The 20,020-nt window shown below is 37.7% G+C and overlaps 1 protein-coding gene across 1 annotated transcript; it reads left to right on the forward strand.

The window, feature by feature from the left end:
• The first annotated feature begins 1,960 nt into the window (after positions 1-1,960).
• LOC144644184 (uncharacterized) lies at positions 1,961-19,966 on the forward strand. Its single transcript, XM_078503609.1, has 20 exons — positions 1,961-2,136; positions 2,249-2,357; positions 3,505-3,695; positions 4,561-4,647; positions 5,178-5,267; positions 6,702-6,863; positions 7,167-7,424; positions 7,939-8,257; positions 9,254-9,621; positions 10,135-10,279; positions 10,544-10,641; positions 12,406-12,477; positions 13,855-13,922; positions 14,213-14,293; positions 14,583-14,667; positions 15,291-15,365; positions 15,782-15,919; positions 16,681-16,772; positions 17,879-18,028; positions 18,347-19,966. The coding sequence occupies exons 1-20, from the start codon at positions 2,098-2,100 to the stop codon at positions 18,381-18,383; spliced, it is 2,664 nt and encodes an 887-aa protein (XP_078359735.1). The 5' UTR covers positions 1,961-2,097; the 3' UTR covers positions 18,384-19,966.
• Positions 19,967-20,020: the final 54 nt, after the last annotated feature.

The following is a 20,020-nucleotide window of genomic DNA, read 5'->3' on the forward strand; positions in this document are numbered from 1 at the left end:
TGCTCAAGCTTCTCTCTCTCCGGGTTAACTGCACAAAATCGCCCTGATGCTCGCTGCTTCTGTTTGTGCTCTTCTCACCAGGTATATCGACCACCACTCCGTCAACCACCTTTGGTCTGCAATTCGTGCTGTAACGCCTCCGCCTTGGGCCTGCAGAGCCAACACACTGACCAGGGCTTACTGTGCTTGTTTTGCTGGGTTCCTCTTTGCACACTTCAAGTACTCTTCCTTTTGAAATAGTTGGTGCACTGTTGGTGCTATAGCTGCGCTGCCTTCGTTCTCTACGCGTTAATGCAAGCTCTCTACTCTTGCTACCGACCACGTTTTCTTCCTCCTTCTGCTCTCGATTTATCTTAACGTCAGACAACGCTGTTGCACTGTTTTTTTCCGCAATGCATCTTCTCGCTCCTTTCCAAGCCCAGCTCGGACTCTGTCTTAGTTCAAGATTTAGAAGGTCCTGCGGACTATGTCCGCGATTAGACCCTGATTTCTCAGACTCAAATGTAGTAGATGCGACTATGTCATCTCTCTTAAGACCAGTAACTCCGTCATTCCTATCAATTCCTTCCCAAACGGAAATTCGAGGGTTTGTCCCGGTGCTAAGGCTTCTCTGGCGTGGCTTCGTTTTAGTTGTGACAAACGTAGAGATGTCTGGCCAGGCTTTCGAACTTGGCGAGTTATTGATTCTCTCGTTAGGACCCCCTGACAACTTGCGGAAGACATTGAACTGAAGCTGTTCCTTATGAGGTGGCGTGCAGCTACTCCGGCTTCTTGTTCTTCCATTTACCAATGGAAGCTGTGTTAAAGGTGCTCCCTTGTCATGTTCACCGGCTGAAAATGAGCGATATCTTTGCTGTGCCCCCGGCGTCTCACCTGATAAGCCATGGTCGAGTCGATGGCTTTCCTTACAAGGAAACTGCTGAAGTAGTTTTCTCCTTTCGACACCGACAGTAGGATTCTCTTTCACTTCTCGTATTTGAGTTAGTTGCCTCCTCAGCTCCTTTTGTTCCTGTGATATGAGAGATCTGGCCTGCTGTACTTCCGCGTCCAGGCCATCAAGCCGAGTACTTAGGCGCTGGGATTCCATCTTGTTCAGACGACGAATCATGAATACTCGATTTGATACAACTGAGGGACTATCTTCCCTCGGGGGAAACCACCCTGATGTCATCTTCAAGTTTTCCTGCCTGTATTGTGTTAAAGTTCTTGTTTTGTTAATTTGCGTCAGCCTCTCATCTTGAGTGCGTTTCAATGTCTCCGTTTACCAAGCATCAGTTTGCTTGACACTGTCCTGTGCAGTTTGTGCGTCGTCGTTTCAGTGTTGTCAAAACAAGTCGTGCAGGAAGTCGTGCAATTAATTAGAGGCGCAAATTCAATCCCAACCGCAAACAACCCGACGTTGTTGTGACTAATGCCTCTTAACATAAAAAAAATTCGCCCGCAAATTAAGAAAATTGACGCCGACAAAAGAAAGATGTCAAACCCAGTTTCCTCTAGAAGCATTTCGTGAAGCTTGCGCACAGGTCTGAAATGGATGGAAGCTAAGTTGTTTATGTCAGAACATGTCGGAAGTCCATCACTTGAGTGCAATTTGAACGAGTCAAGTGGCAGTTCCGTTTAAACAAGAGAGACCTCTCAGTCAAAATAAATTTGCCGTCACTTTTATTACTTAACAACGAAGTGTTAAAAGTTTCACGTAGTTCTAAAAGAGTAGATGCGATCAAATGCAGTGACGGCGTCACTTTTGTACATTTTCGTTGATGCACTCGGATTTCAGAGTGATGCTAAAATTTCAAGTGTATTTACTAAACTTTTGACAGTGTTTGAAAGCGTACTAAATCGTAATCCCAGCGCACAATCCCAACAGAATGCTAAGCAGATTTTCTGAATACGTAAGTTAATTTAGTTCTGTCAGTTATCTGCACTGTAAACTTGTTTAAATTCCTCTGTAGTCATTTAATCAAATAGGCATTAAAAGTACAGTACTTCTTTTGAAGCGTGCGCGCGCCCTCGCGCGGAGTTGAAAGAGCAGGAGACTGGGTACCAAAGATATTTGGCACAGGACATGCGCAGTCGTTGCACGTTCAACATGTCAACATGGCGGACCCTTTCTTTGGTTTCAATCCAGAGATTCCGGTACGTTTTCATTTAATTTATTTCTCGGGCGAAATAGTTTCTAATTGAAGGTTATTCGTATTCGAGAAGCAACATTCTACTAAACTGTTACTTTGTTTTTGTCATATTGTAGGCCTTTGAAGACGAAGACTTGTCCGAATTGGACCCGACGCTGACGAATCTCGAGGAAGGAGACCACTATGATCAGCTAAATGACGATACATTTGGTGCAGGAGCTTTGGGTAAGTTGACATTTGAAGTGCTGTGACGTTAAATTTACGCTGAATTTACAAAAGATGCGCTTGCAGTTGAGTAACCGACAGAACCACGTGGTAAATTTAGTTAAAACTAGAAACTGGGTTGCGTGATTTTATACTTCCTCCTGGTTTTTACGCAAAACTAAGGCAAAACAAGCGGTATGAATGTGTTTCGTGTTGTTGATATTTAATATCCCTTGCAGTAGTGTTGAAGTAATTGCATCATTTTTTTTCTGTTTACTTCTATAAATTCCTTTCTATTACGTCATGCAACGTAAGGAAATTTCAAGTGAACAATATTTAGAATAAGGCAAAAATTGCTAAAGTAATTTCAAGGATAGTAGTAGCAAACATTGGTGAAATAATTACTTTACTTCTATAAATTCCTTTCTATTACGTCATGCAGCGTAAGGAAGTTTCAAGTGAACAATATTTAGAATAAGGCAAAAATTGCTAAAGTAATTTCAAGGATAGTAGTAGCAAACATTGGTGAAATAATTTAAGTGTTGGCAGAAGAGACAGTTAGTAGAACTGTTGGAACAGCATGCATTAAAGCCCCAAGACATGTTTAACTCCAGATATAATGGCTGTGTAGTGTTAAGTTCCAGTAAGGTAAAAGTGAACACTTCTCATTTAAACCAGAAATGGAGATCTCAACATAAACCCCAGGAACCATTAAAAATAGCCATTTAGTTCACTTGTGAGCTTAAACTGTTTTTCAGCCAACATTCCCTTTAAGAAAGAAATGAGACTGTGGGACAGTTTCGTCCTTGTTTTAACATCCATCTTTCAGAGAGAATAGTAAGACACATTATTAGTTACTTGAAATCCCCCACCGTTTGGCAATTTTTAAAGAGCCTGGCAAAGTGTGGACGTGTGGAATGTGACTGAATGTGACAAAAAATAACTTACAAGTACAGTTGTCTTTACACACAATATATGCGTAGGGAGTCAGACTGGGCCTGTGGGTATGCTAGTATATGCACAAAAAGCTCAGTGGCATTTATCAATTAAACTCGACAGTGATGTATCAAAGATGTAAAACAAAATTGTTTTAAATGCTAATTGTAATTTAAAAATGGTTGCTTTTTTATTACTGACTGTGTACATGTATTTTTTACTTTATTTACAGAGGATGATTGGGAAATTGCTCACAGAAAACTAGCAGGCATACACGATGAAAGCACACCTGGAACACAATTTGATGACTGGCTCAGGAAAAAGGGGCTTGGATTAGAGCATGAGGATTCTAAAACAAAGCCACCAAGAACTGAGGAAACTACTCATAGTGATGATTCTGAGAATGAGCTCGATCGAGAAGAGGTACATTTGTACAACATACACATGTATATTATTGTAAACTACAGTAAAAACCCGCGTGTAAGAACCTACTTTTTTCAGCGTTTGGCAAAACAGGTATCTTTATTATGGGGTACTTATTGACAGTTTAGGCTAAGTAGGTTCTTAATAAGGTTCTTAATTTCTACAGGGTAGACATTGTTGTTATTATCAGAAATAGTATAAAATCTGTCTTTCTTCATTATAAATATTTTATAATGTACCCATTGCACCAAAAATTTTATAGTTGTTTTTTTTTTTACCCTATAAGAATTTGTTTTTGCTAAACAGGTTTTTTTTTGTTTAAGATGGAGGCCTTATCTCTAGTTTTTTTTTTTTTTCACTGTTTTTTTCTTACACGCTAACCCTAACCCTAAGGTTTTTACTGTACTGTGGGAGCAGCTGAAAATGTTGGTTACTGTTGAAATATCTTTCTGTAGACCCTTAAGGACTGGCTAAGCAAGGAAATGTTTCCCCTGTTAAGCCAAGCCAGTAATAAATGCTTCAAATGCAATTTTTTTTTTTTTTTTTTTTTTTTTTGCTTCAGAAACATTTTTTTTTAAAACAGAACAGATTTGGTAATTATTTGGTGCCTATGTGCCTGTAATTAGCTGTGTAGCTGCTATTGTTTTTGTGATCTCCAACATTGTTTTTTTGTTTGTCTATAGTTTCCTTAGCCAGTAACAAAGCAGGAATTTGTGTATGTATCCTACATACACAAATTCCACTTCCACAAAGATACACATGTTTTCTGTGTATTAAGAGAGGGGGAAAATTAATAATCATTTGTTTTGTTACTAGATAGACAGTTGTTTTGTATTTACAGCAATTATGTAACCTCTTTTAACAGGAAATTCTTGAACAAAACCTGACCAAACTAGTTGATGATGATGAAAGTGATTCTATACCCATCCCTAAAGTATCATCAAAGTACAAGGTATTAGAAAAGTTACTTTAATGCCATTAACTATCAACAAAATGCACATTCACTAGAGCTATTATACATGTACTGTAAACTGAATAATTGTTACAAATAGAATGTATTATTCTACCTGTAACAATTGCTAAGTTCACATGTACAACAAAGGGCTCTGTTTCCTCTTAAGCATACATTAATTTTCCAAGTCCTTTTAAGAAATGGTGTACATGCATATTTTTCGCTTTGCTGTATATGTTGAGGTTATTTTTTCTTTGTTTAAAATTTTTCAAACCAGTTTGATTTTTATTTCCCTTTGTTTCAGATTATGGTAATGAACATAAGACAATGAAAAATAAAAATCAAACTGGTTTGAAAAATTTTGAACCAAATGTAAAATTGAACCACAACATATACATGTACAATAATTATGTGGGTGGTACATAATACACTACGCTTCTCATCTTGCACTAGAGCTTCCTTTTTCAGTCATTAACCATGCATATTATTCATAGGAAAGTTGTATAATAGGACTGTTTTTTATTGCTCAGGACATCAAGCACCCGTCAGGTATTAACCCAGTATGGGATGGCACATCACCTCTTTCCAGTCCAACTTCATCAACGTCATTACATGATCTGGTGAGTTTTATATGAACACTGCACAAACATTTACATTTTGTACTGTTTATCACAATATGGTATATGTAACTCTAAACACAAGATACATATACCACATGTACCTGTATACAGAGGAAAAAAATCAACTTTAGTTACAAACATATACTGTACAATGCCCGGGGGGCACCTTGTATATTTTTGGGTGGTGGTGTGCCGCTGGGACTCTGAAACCCTTACCCTATACCAGACCATCTTCAGCTGGTATTGCAACCCTATACTAGACTAGATACCGAAAATCCCTACCCTATCCCAGACTTGCATCTTTTTAGAACTGCATCACTATAAGTGTTTTTAATGGAAAAACCATCTGTCAACAACGTTGTCACAAAGATGTTATTCACGTCTAGGGGAGCCTCTTTCTCTTCCGAGGTTCTATTCCCATTCTGGACTTAAATCTTCATACCACTGATCAGTTTCTTGGCAAGTGATACCCTATTCGAAACCAAAAACTCTCTGATTTCTATATCCTATCCCAGACTAAACTGCTTGTAAACCATACCCTTCACAATGGCACATACCTATATAGCTCATATATGGGAGTGCTTCCCCCCCCCAGGGGGGGGGGTACAACATACCTGTAAGTAATATATTGAACACAAGAGAGGGAGCACGTTTCATCACATTTCCAAACACCCAGAATAGAGTGACAAACTTTGAGGTGTTTAGAAATGTGATAAAACACTGTCAAGTATTTGATATAATTCCTCGCGGGGGGCCGAGCGAGGTTTGTCCCTCAAAGGGCCAGGCGGAGAAATCTGTGTGGAGTACGGTGTGAGCGGTGGGAAATGACGTCACACGGCCGCGCGCTGGTGGCGTGTGAGCGCGAACCCAGATCTCGGGACTGAGGGCAGGGTTCGAATCCGGCTAAGGATTTTTTCTTTTTTTACTTTTTTTGTAGGTTCGAATCCTGAGCCTCTTTATCCTTTTTTTCGATAAAATAACACTGATTTCCACATAATACTCCCCAACGCCTATTCAGGCTATAAACCCGGCCATCAGGGGGGGGGGGGGTTCGAATCCTCCTGCCGTTCGCTTCTTTTAATGCCCTGAAATAAATGTCCAAAATGCGAATATCCAATGATCGAATTTGAAAATAGCCTGCGCTTCCCAACGCTTTATACCTCTTTACGAACCAGAAAGAGCCGCCATTTCAAAGCGGGTAGACCCTGGGAACGAGGGTGCGCGGCCATGTCCGACAGGCAACAATAACAAATCACCGGTTAAAACCGGTTATCACTCCTTATTTATAAGACCCCCCTCCCTCCCCAACCCAGAGCTCGCGAGGCCCTGCGAGTCACGTATTACTAGTTATCTTTTAATCAAAACTAAAACTACATAAGGGTTGCTTGGTATCATCTGTTCAGTTATGAAACTACAAATTAATTTTTTTTTAAGATATCACCATCTTCCAATATATGGGGATCGCCTTCTAAACTTGATAAAGAAAACACTAACAAAGGACCAGTGAATACTCAGCAATCACCACTGGCAGAGCTGCTGAAGGCAGAGGGAGAGAGGAAACGCACACCAAGGAGACCGTTCTCACCAGCATTTGAGGTAAATACAATGTGAATACGTTCTTTGTAGTGGCCAGCATCCAAGAATTGGGAAGGTTGAACTTGTTCACATGTACAATAATTGTAGTACAGATGTGGCTTTCAGAACAATGAAAACTTGGCCTTTCCCTATTACAAATTTTCAACTGAATTGTTGTTTGTAAGCAACAGTTATGCAAAAATGAAGTTTGAGATTTATGTTATGCTTTGTTGATGCTTTGCACAAGACTGTACAGGTCTTTTCAAGAACAGCACTGGATGTTTTTTACCGTGTCCTGATTGTCAACTATTGTTGTCTTTGCAGGATGACTCATCAATTGTGCAAGCAGTGCCGCGTCAAGGTCTTGTACCACCAAGTCGTTTTATGAAGAAGCCCCAGCCTGTTAATGCAATCAAATTGGAAGACTTAGAGAAGGAACTTACAGGCCCTGAGGATGCTCTGCAACAGGTGCCTGAAGGGCCAAAGCAGACACCTCGCAAATTAATGATTGGACAGCCCCCTCCTGGTATTCCAAGACCTATGATGACACCTCCAGGCTTGCATTCTCCTGCAGCAAGGATGGTTAGTACCTGAGTTATAGCAAAAACTAATGCTAAGCAGCGACACAAATGCGATAAAAATATTAATATGTACAGTAGGTACTGATTAGAAGATGCATTGTGTATATGATCAAGTTCTAGTTGAAAACTGGCTTTAACTTTGCCAGACCTTGATAACACTTACAGTTTTACAAACAGTTAAAAATAATCAATGCCCTTGGTCAATGCTAATGGGAACAACACTAGGTCTCTCATTACATGACTGGTTGGACCAACCATCTAACTTGATAAGGATATGTGTTTGTGCCAAAATAATATTTTTACTAATAAAGTAGCACTATAAAGATCGAGACAGTGTTTCTGATTGGTTTGTTCTTGTGTACAACAGAGTGTATCATAGTAGTACACTATGTAGTACTGCAGACAATTTAAATGGGGATTTTTCAGCTTGAATCACAGATATCTTTCTCACAAAGGATGAATAAAAAGGGAAACTGATTCAAATTGTGTTTAAATTGGATGATTGTTGTTTGCAGCACACTCCACCAGTACCTCCGCAGATGTTTCAGCACAGACCCAGTCCATCCAAACACCCCATACCAAGTATGCCTGGTACTCCTGGAATGCATGGTACCCCTGGAATGCCTGGTACTCCTGGAATGCCTGGTACTCCTGGAATGCCTGGTACTCCTGGAATGCATGGTACTCATGGAATGCATGGTACTCATGGAATGCGTGGTACACCTGGAATGCGTGGAATGCCTGGTATGCCAGGCCCAGGTCCTCACATGATGCGAACACCAAGAACACCACCTTTTCCAAGACATCCATATCCCATGATGCACTCAGATCCTGGTGGGTACTAAACTAACTTCTTGTTAAAGCTGATTTCCAGTCCGTACTGCGCAGACTCGGGGTTTGTTTACGTTTTTGTTTTGAATTCGTTGAAACGTTACACTTCGGTGACAGCATACATGACGTTTTTAGTCCGCCATTTCGTTCAAGAGTTTCCGATGAGCTGAAACGTCGGTTTGAAATAGCGTCAAGGTTCTTCTACTCGTTTTTTGTTCTGCAAGGATACCTGGCGTTAATAATGAAGAAAAAGGTAAGTTTGTCGCGGAATTTTTAGTTTTGCTTGTAAACATTCCCTTCGTGTGGGCTCACATAAACATTGCAGCCGAGATTGCGCAGTACGGACTGGAATTCATCTTTAAGCCCATTGATGCTTGTTTTGGAGTGAATATTTTGTGAAGATTGGCAATTTTGCTGCATTTAGTCAGCTCTCCATACATGTACTGTACTTCTTTTTGAAAAACGTATTTATAAAAGTATAATAATACCTAATTAGAGATCTTTTGATGCATTTGATATATATGCTGATGTACATGCTGCAGTGGAACCCTGATACTGTATAACAATCCTCAATATAATTATATTTCCGGTATAACAGTGAATATTCTATGTCCCGCCAAAAGTTACAGTAAAATGTATGGGACAGACAGAACTCCAATATAACAACCTTCAAAATAACAATATTCCCAATATAAGAATGAGAATTTAGCAAACCTAACGTAAAATCTTTCCCAATATAATGATATTATCAGTAGACAGTCACACTTAAAGCAAAATAATATTGAATTTAATCCAATAACATAACAGTAATTGAGTAATCTCTAATGTTTCTGACAACAGCTTTGTACGATGATATACAAAAATGATACTGTATTCAGTTACTTTACAACCATATCATTATATCGGTAATTTTGATATAACGATTCCTTGATATGATATCGGGGTTCTACTGTATTTGCTGTTTAAAAACACTAAATCCACCTTGATTGTCCAATAAAGGTCACATGATGCTGCGAGGGGGCATGATGAACTTTCCAATGAGTCCACATCACCCAAGGTTTGCCAGCCCACAGCTTCCTAACCGACGCTATCCAGACCCACGACAGAATTATCCAAGACAACAGTATGACAACAGATTTTCCAATGACAACCGCTCACCCAGACAGCAGGACAGAGGTGAACACCATCACCAGTTTACTGATTTAGAGAGGAAAATTCACAGTATACTGAATACAGTTGAGAGTGGCCCAAGACGTGATGATCCGTATGCTGGTCTCATGACAAGAAGAGAGAAGGAATGGTTGATCAAGATTCAACTCCTTCAACTTACCAGCAATGAACCTGAACTTGATGATTATTACTTTCAGGTTAGTATTATACTTTATTTATCACTCACAAAAAAGGAAATGCCATTACAATACATTTTTTAGGAGGTTTTGGTCCCCAATCAGTGTTTAAAAAACATAATCTTTGCAAGGAACATGTACAAAGCATCATTATCAATCAACCACTTTTTTGAGTAATTTCATTCCACCATGCAAGCAAAAAAATAGTAAATAATAGTGTTTTTTATTTTACTTCTGTTTCTCATTTTGCTCTCTTGTTAGTTTTAAAAGGTAATGCATGTGCTGTAACCAAAATGGGCATGTGTTTCCGTTTCTTCAGCTGATCCAAAGCGAGCAAAACTGATCATAACTTGGCTGTAATACACTGTACATGTACCCAATCCCGCATGTAATTTCCCGTACATGTACTTCGCATGAGTTACATACATGTTTAGTTCTCTTTTATTGTTTGTTGTTTCATCATATTGTATGAGTGTCATTTTAGTTATGATCATTATAAAAAATACTTGTTGTTTTGTGCCTGAACATTTCCAGACATACACCAGAAGAAAGGCTGCCAAAGAACGAGCAAAGCAAACAGAGGGTGTACAGCATAATGTTCAAGATAACAAAACAAGTAGAGAAACAACAAAGATGGCCTTGCCACAGTTTGAACGAGAGAAAAAGAACTACACTCCAAGTAAGTAAAATCTAGCCTATTATACAGATACAAACAGTATACCTTGGGTATTAATTTTGTAGGCTTCTCTTTTGTCATGAACTGTGCCTGTTATTGTAATCTTCCACATGAGACTTTAACCAAGTTCCCAATGCAATTAGGTAAAGATGTTCAGGGTTTGTTGTTGTTGTTTATCACTTTAAATGCAAAGAGCTCTACTGTGTGTGTTCTTCAGTAGTTGAACTTTTATACTCTAGTTGACAAAGATTGTTTTCTTTATTAAAGTGGACTTTCAAGGTACTTTAGGAAAGGTGTCATCATCATCTGTACAGCATCCCAGACAAATGGTGGATTTAATGCACATCAGTAAAGGATCAGAACAGGTAATTAGCTACCTCAAACATTTTCAGTTTATACCATGTTAATATATAAAAGGTTGTCAGTGCAAGTAAGCAAGTGCAAGTAAGCAAGAACTGCCTAACACGTGGAAAATGGGAGAATGGACTCCTGTTTTCAAGAAAGGAGATAAAACCGATCCGGGAAATTACCGACCTATAACAGTACTGAACTCTGTTGAAAAAGTATTTGAGTCATTACTTTCCAAGCAAATCATGGAAACCATGAATCCACACCTATATCAGAAAATGTCTGCCTACAGAAAGACACATAGCTGTGAAACTACGTTGATAAGGCTAACTGAGGACTGGAAAATGGCTGCTGATAATAAGGAGTACGTGACTGTTCTATCCACCGATATGAGCAAAGCTTTTGACTCATTGCACCCTGCACTAATGATCCAGAAACTTAAAGCATACGGCTTCTCTGAAAGAGCACTAAATCTTTTGCGATCCTTTCTTTAGCGTAGAAGAAACAGAGTCAAACTACAAGAAGCGCACAGCGCATGGAAAGAACAAAAAAGGGGGTGTCCACAAGGCTCCTCCTTCGGGCCTCTTCTCTGGAATCTGTTCCAAAATGATCTCTCGCTACATAGGCAGTCTGCTAGTCTATTTATGTATGCTGATGATCACCAAATATACGCCAATGATAATGATATACAGAAGGCCGCCCAAACTCTTAGGAGAGAAACAGAGGCAGTGTCACAGTGGTACAAGGAGAACCTACTGCAAGCCAACCCTCAGAAATACCAGATCCTTACCCTTGATCCACAACCTTCCAAGAGAACCCCTGAATATGCACTGAAGATGGAATTCGATGGTCATGAAGTCAAATCATCGGAGTATCTTAAAATTCTTGGTGTAACCATCGACAACAAACTGACATTTAGTGAACACATTAGTGATATTTGCAAGAAAACGAGTTGTAAGGTTGGGGTGTTAATGAGACTACGTAATCTAATTCCATGGTCTGCAAAGTTACAGCTGTACAAATCTAGTATTTTGCCTCACCTTACATATTGTGATATTGTATGGCACTTTTGCAAATCATCTGATAAGAAGAAAATGGAGAGAGTTCAAGAGCGCGCACTCAGGGCAGTCTTTAAATCCCAATCGGAGACCTACAGTGAGCTACTGAAAAGAGCAGGTCTGCCAAGTCTGTACCAAAGAAACGATATAATCTGAGGAACGCTGATTTTAATATTCCACGTTTTCGCACAGTACATTATGGAAAACATTCTTTACGATATTTCGGGCCTTATCTATGGAGCAAACTAGACCACAGTGATAGAGAAAAACATAATGTCACGAGTTTTAAAAACAGTATTTTAAAAAAAGGCCTCACCCGTCTTATACAAACTGAGTGTCAATGTGACATATGCAGCTAGCCGATATACATTTTTAAATTTTTAATTTTTAACTCTTAACTGCAATTTTTATCTTTCACCTACTTTTATGATAAAATTTTATATTCTATTGTAATTTATTGATTTATTTATTTATTAATGTATGTAGTACGATTCTTCAGTTTTTCTTCTTCTTAGAATTTAAGTGTAAATATTTTAACTTTAAATAGCTTAGATATATAACAATGTAAATAGTGTCCACAATTAGTTTTTTTAAGCTAAATACTTCAGACACTTTAATAAAGTATTTCATTTCATGGAGTTTTGGAAACACAAGTGGAAGTTAAGGGGACAGGAAATACAGTACTGCTTGTTATTCATTAATGTTGGTTTTTCCCTTACCCAGGAAAAACAAGGCAGCTCAACCCCTATGAAAGACACAAAGCGACGCAGCAAGCTGCTACTTGCTATAGAAAAGGTACACTGGTTTGTTATCACTTAAGACTGATGGATATGTAAATGGTTATAATTATATTTTCAAGTACAACAAAAATTTCATATGGATATATGATGTGTTTCACTTTCCCCTTTGTACAAATTGGTGTTGTCCTTTGTTTTGTTGCTTAGTAATAACTAATCTTGACAGTGACCAGCGGATTGCGTATTACGCGTGCGCGCCACGTTTATAAAGACTATCTGCAAACTGGAAGTTGAAAATTTTGTTCTTCCACTAAGAACGATCGGAATGCAAAAAATGTGTCAATCACGACAGTTTGTTGTAGCACCGGAAGAGAAAAATCTTGTCTCCAAGAGCGATAAGAATGCGAAAAATCAACAGTTTGGCACATTAGATCGAGGCTTCTGTCTTGCAGACATTACGTTTTGCAGACGTTGTTTTATAGGTGTTGCTTTGGAGAAGATCTGCTGTGATTGTATCACAGATAAACTACGGCAAAGCGAATGATTCCAACAATGGTTATTCTCGAGAAATTCCTTATAACACTGACAACAAAGCGAGTTTGCCGACGGAGAAAAATCACATCTCAATTCACACCGCGTGCTCGACTACACTTCGCAAAACTGTCAATCAAAAAAACAACTCTGATTGGTTCGCGGCAATAGGAAACGATAAAAAACATTCGTGACTTAAGCGTGACGCGTTACTCGACCTGACTTGGAATAATTTTCTTTTGTCCAGTGATTTATCGACACTGTCTAAAATACTTCCCTCCCAGTACCTTCTCTTAACTGCATCGAGGCCCGCACTTTCTAACCTGTGGTTACCACTAGTTAAAGGAATGATTGTGACAAGGGTAAAACTGAACCACAACAAATACACTGATTGATTATTTATTAATAATGGTTTACAATGTACAAGTTCATTGTATTGTATCTGCATTATGACATTCTCATCACATCATTGTCATCTGACAAGAAAAGGGGTGGTGAATGGTCCTTCAAAAGAATATGTGTGTCTTGCAAGATTTTAGCCAAATTTCAGGGGTCTCATAGTACTTATCGAATTTTCCTTTGATGCCTTCTCTGTGTCTCGATTTTTCTTTTGCAAGGCTAAAAGGGTCTTGGGCTCGCAGAAAAGATATCAGTCTCAGCTTTTCATAACCGCCTTACTTTGAAGTAGAGGCAAAAGGCAGGGCAGAAATGTCTTACTGTAATTAGAGCAATGCACCATTTTCACAGAAGTCACTTGAAATTTAGGCCTTTTGAAGTCTTTGTATTGCTGTTAGAGTTGATATCAAACCATGTCTAGCTGAGTGAATTATTTAAACCTCGAGTTGAGTAATTAAATAACAATGAATATTTTTACAAATGCTAGTGACTTGTTTCTTATTTACAGAGCTATGATTGTCTTTTGAATGTTGAAAGTTTAGAGAAAAAGTTAATTCATGTGGAAGAACAAGAAAGGTATGTACAGTACATGTAATACTATTAACACTACTAAGAATTTAGAAGTTTGGGCTATAATATTACATTTTTTCCAAGTCCTTTTGCAAGATATTTACATGTTTTTGGCACCCAAAAAATTAATTAATTTATAAAGCCTTAAACTGCTGGGCAATTACATGTACATGTTCCACTCCTAAGCAACAGTGCATGTAATGAAACACACGGTGAGAAGTACACCTACATGTAATATACCATAGGGCAACATATGTATTTAATGTGTATACATGTATGTTGTACTTTTGTTTCAGGAATGAACTCTTTGAAACCAGGCAACTCACTGTTACAAAGCTGTTCAACCTCTTGAAACTGTCTGTTGAAGATTCTGCAAAGTATGTCAACTAAATTCACTTTTTTTCATTTAATAGTGCTTGTTATTTTTTATTTAACTACTTAGATTTGTAGGGGTACTATGCCTCAACAGAATTATCTGCTGTAGACATTGTCTAGGTGAGACACAAATGCTACAACTGACGACATACATATGTGTGTATTTTTCCTTCATGTATCATAACATCTTATAAAGGTACAAGGAGGCACTTGATTTTGCAGATGTTGTTGCTACAGCATGCTCTTCAATCTTTGCCCTTAACTTGATTACCTTTCCTTGCATTATCTCAGGTGTGATGATGAATTCTTTGTGCAATTTCTATCAGTGCATAAAGGCAAACTTCTTCTCAGTAGGGCTCTACCCATGTTTAACACGGTAAGACTTGTATCTTTAAGTCACAATGTTAAATACATTTTTTATATTATTTAGTAACACATACCTGCTTATCTACACCACAGTTGAGTCTTTTTTATGAGTTTAGTGGTTTGCTCACATGTGCAAATGAAACTCAATCAGGGTTCTTTTACATGATTGCAGAAAAAGCAATGTGAGAGATTCATTTGTCTTTCTTTTTGTACAAATGAATATTGACAAATCATTTGAGCAACCCAGTAAAATGCCAGGTAGCAACCTGCAATGGACTCAGTTCGACTGTGAGAGCATTTAATTAAATATATCTTGAAAACGCCACATTGTATGAATAAAATCATTAAAACTTGGGGTTATGTCATTGCTTGATACACCATTGAATTCTCAACACAGATATTAAAAGAGAAATATAACAATAAGTAACAGGCTTTGGACTTTGGTTTAGTTCCAGTGGATAAATAGATTGCTAAGCACTTTTGATTAAAACAAATTACCGTGAAACATGCTGTATCACTGCAATTTGATAAAGCTCAAGATTAAGCTTACCATTCCTACAGTACATTCTCCATGTTTGTAGTATTTTTTCCTTTTTTTGAAGTAATGAATGAACATTTAATGTGTAATTCTAGGCTCAAGTTGAAGCAGTGTTAATGGCAATTACCAGGAATATTTCATCGCTGATTAAAAAGGACATTAGTGGAGAGGTAAGAATGGCATTTTACAACACAGCACTATATGCATCTTCCTATAAAGTGCAAAGAAAATTATCCTTTACATACGCTATAATACTCTAAGTAATAACATAACACAAAACCCTCTTTCAAATTTTATTTTCTTTGTCACGTCAAAAAGGAACAAAAAATCGGGGCAGCACAGTGATTTTGTACTATACCTACTCACTGATAGTTTTGAAATGCAGGGAACTTTGTAACAGCTCTTTTGCAGTTTACAGAGCAACAATTTAAAGAAAAACCTTCTACTCCCACATGTTCCCCCTCCCAAAACAAAAATGGCACTCTTTATCAACCTTTTGTTGTGGTTGTTCTCTGGTAGGCTATGAAAAACATTCAAGGTGACCTTCTGTACTTAGAGTGTCATTTGTCATTTCTTCTCACCACAGAGCTTGCATCATTTAATGGTTCCCCTAAATCGTGTGTCTGAACTGGTGTCTCCATCAGTTGTGATCCAGTGTCTGCAAGGCATGGTGTCTGCACCAAGCAGTCAAGGATCACCGCTGAGAGTAGTTCTACTTAATCAGGTGTGTTTGAAGTGCAAAATACATCTTGAACATTTCTATGGAAAGTAAACCGAGAATCATTTTGGGAGTTACTGTATTGTCTTTTTTTTAAGGGGGGGGGGGGGGGGGGCTGAAGGCCATCGCCATGAGTGGCGAAGCAATGAGAAAAAAAACCTCAGAGTGGTCACAATAGAGACATGACCGACACCAGAAACTGAAAGAAAAACCTCGGGTGGCACCCACCCAGGCCCTTTGAAGGAGACTATTATACTTATTTACTACTGGAGACTGTTATATCTGTCAACAAACCATGAGGTTGACAAAAAAAAATTGAAAAAATTTCAGAGGGCAATGTTGTAGCCAAGGGATTTATTATCCAGTAATCACATTTTATTCATGTTATGATCCTCCAAGAATTACTTTTAAATCAACCTATTACATCAACACCATTGAAACAAACTTTGGTCAATTCAACATTCGATTTGCAGCTGTAAAAGTTTGGAATCATCTAGACGAAAACATTAAACACATCCCCCTTAAAGCTTCAAATACAAAGTCAAACCCAAAATCCTACAAAGTTACTGTCTATCAGTTTTTAACTGGTACATATTGTTTGCTTATTTATTTATTAAATTATTTATGTATTTTATTATTTATTTCATTATTCATTGCTTTATTTAAAAGGCCAAAATTTACACAGTATTTTATTACGTAAAATAGTGGCAATACCTGACAAACTTGTAAACACGGCACGCGCCTTAATTTCACTTGTCTGCTTTCAGTTTGGTGTAGGAATTTTGAGCATACTTCTAGGACGGGCAGCTGTCATATCAAACGGTTTAACTGAGTCAGATGACGACATACGGAAATCTTGGTAAGACAATATTTCCCTTTCAAAATCAATCATGCTGGGTTTTATTTGAAAACCTCCAAAAAAGTTTGCATATTGTTTCCGTTACATTTTCATTGAGTAATTTTTGAACAGAAATAACCGGGTAATATGCTCATTTGACAACAGAAGTTGATCTTTTGATGTTTATATTTATTAGAATAATTTTATTGTTACAATTTATTTATTACAATCTAATAGCAAGTACTGCTATGACAATCTATTACAATTTTCAAGACAAATTAAAAAAAGAAACAGCCATTTGAATAGTTTTTTGAATATGACGTAAACCAATGGTTATGCAATTGAAAAATGCGATTAATAAAAAGTAAATTGTTACATGTAAATGAAGAAACATAATCTCCATTTGTAATAGCTAGCAGAAGAAAGGTGTCGATGAAAAGGTTATCTGCGAACAGAGACCGATTCCACCTGTTAGTGTTTTACACCATTGTAGCAGTGTGCGGTGTTTGCAGGCTAGTAGAGCGGTTTTCACTTGAGTGTCGAAAGTAAATTGTGTTTGTTTTGGTTTTGAATTACTACGCTTAGTGATTGGCTTAAAAATCTCGCACCACTTTCTTAGCCAATCAGAGGGAAAACCAAAACCAATCGTGACTAGCTCGCGCACGTTTTCCCGCGCTTCGTGCCAGCTACATGTATTTGCTTCGAGTTTTGATTGGTTTACTGGATTGTCTGTGTCCTTTGTGATTGGCCGGAGTTATTACTTTGGTTTTGGTTTTACGACACTCAATTAAAAACTGCTCTAAAAAAGTTGTTAGAAGGTCTAAGTAGGCATTGTAAAAGGTAAGGGACCCTTTTACGGATAACGGGACTAAAAAACAACAAATCAATCAAACTTGTCGTCACCAGCTGTCCGGGATTTAACAGTATTGAGATGCACGCTCTTCATGATAGGCATTACAAAGTGTCCTCATTGATAAAAGTTGACCAAACCGCACCTAATTCTGTCAAATATGAAGTAATATGAATATGTCAAATAAACCAGTCAAACATGTAGTCCTTATTAAACAATACTTGCGTTCAATCCTGGACATAAGTGACCAGCTGTACGTTATTCTCTGCTTTTCCAGGTTAAACATTGTATCTCAAGTAGCGAGTGAGTTCCAAGACGTACCGGTGAAACAGCTGGGAAGGAACCTTGAGGCAGCCGACAGATTAGTGGCTTTACTCTCAACTTGTACTGATGTCCAAACCAAAGCACTGTTACAGGAACACTTAAGGTCTGCCACTGCACACATCTGAGTTTTACATGAATCACGATTTCTTTTTGCTGATATTAGCTTGAATAGTATGAAGTTAGTCTCCTACAAAGACTTTCTTTAGTTAATCACCATCGAAAGATGTGCAATCACCAATGATCTAAAGAACGTCTACAAATGGGGGCTTACGACTCTTCTTCAGTCTCCGTACGTTTTTGTGATACTACATTTACATGTATATTTACATATTGCACTTAAAGACGATCCTTGATGGTGAACACATTTGGCTTTGTATTGGTATTTACTCTACTAATGCATATTTTGTTGTTATTATTTTAGGCTGGCTACTTCTGCCAAGTCAGAAATCACAGCGTAGAAAACAGCACGAATTTTCATTTGCAGTTGATGAACCAAAGTCAGTCTACCACAGAAATTATATATTAGGAAATGAGCGATAAAGCAATTGCAAAATAGTTTGACGGAAAAGCTCTTTAAAGGATGCTTGTTATTTGTTGTAACTCTAGATGTTTTTCCTAATTTAAATAGTGTACATACAACTCAGTTTGTCACGCTTGGAACTCTCTATTCGATTTTCGTTAAGGGTACTTATCATACTAGAAATAATAACCAGTGTAGGTAATGACGAGAAATAGAATATGGCAACGAAATAAGTTTTATAAATCAGGAATTTGTTACTGGATTACGAGACGTGCAAAGTAGTCAATTTTGCTGTGTATACAGATTTCATCTAGACTTTCGTTATTATTTTCCTAAAGTAGTGCTGTACACAGCAGTTGTAATCAGTTTGTAAGTTTCTCATGGAGGGTTTCTCAAGTTCAAATATAAATGATATTGAAGAGTGATAAGAAACTAGAAGCTTAATAGTCTTTTGGCTGTTTTGGTGACACATTTAAGAAGTTAAAATTTGCATTCTATGTACTTGGCCACAACGAATACCTCTTATTTTGCACTGAAATGTGTTAGTATGGCAACTGTATAAAAAATCCCCTAACTTTTCTATTTCAAGTATGATTTTTGCATAGTACTGAATGGAAAGATTTATAGAAACAATTTTCCAAACTGCTACCGAAATACCGAGCAGTGTTTCTGCATTGCTCTTTGTTTTTTTTTTAGTTCTTTGACAATTCAAGAAGGTAAATAAGATTGAGGAATTTGACCATGTCAGGAAAGATGCCTTATTTTGTACAACCATAATTCGTTTTCCCAAGGAGAATGGTAGAAAATGTTTGATGGTGACTTACATTTTGATATTACTGCTATTACCAGATGTGTTGTTTTCAGGACTGTAGTAGTGGAGTTAAGAAGTAGAAGTTGTTTGTATTGTCAATGCAAAACTTTCTTGAAAAACATGGCGAACCCGGAAAAAGGTTGGGTTGTCCAAGGATTCTCCACACCAAATTTGTCTTCAAATGGAAAGAGCCCAACTTTTGTAGCAATTGAGCGGGAAAAACACTAAAACCTCTCAAGAAAATAAATTTTTGATGAACTCGTGCATTTGAGACATCATGAATTGGTTTGCAGACTATCTATTGGAATGCGATCATTTTTGAGTGCAGTTTGTAGCAGAGCTTGAATGACATTTGAAATCGCTTCGCCGCTCTTAAGCGAGATGGACCTTAATGTTATTGTCCGGGTCCAATGGCGAAGCTGGTTTGTGCTCAAATTATTTATTACATGTACATGTACTTTTAATATTATGGCAAGTGATCCGTTGTAGCTTCAGTCATTTCGTGGTGTAGGGGAATTGCGACTAACGCAAGTAAGTTCTTCGTGTATGCGTGTTGAGAATTGTGAAATGTTTGTGCTATTGTCTTTAGTTTAAGTATTTAAACGTGAAATGAGGGTGGCTACATTACATGTAATACTGAATTGCCACAATAAACTTATTGACTTTGAAACAAACTTTGATATTGAGAACAAATAAAAATAATGAACTAATGATGTATCAATCATCCTGTTTCTCGTTACTTTTCATGTTTATTGAGTTGGAGC

The sequence above is a fragment of the Oculina patagonica genome, chromosome 2, assembly GCF_052425735.1.
Source record: "Oculina patagonica isolate OP01 chromosome 2, crgOcupat, whole genome shotgun sequence".
Classification (NCBI taxonomy): domain Eukaryota; kingdom Metazoa; phylum Cnidaria; class Anthozoa; order Scleractinia; family Oculinidae; genus Oculina; species Oculina patagonica.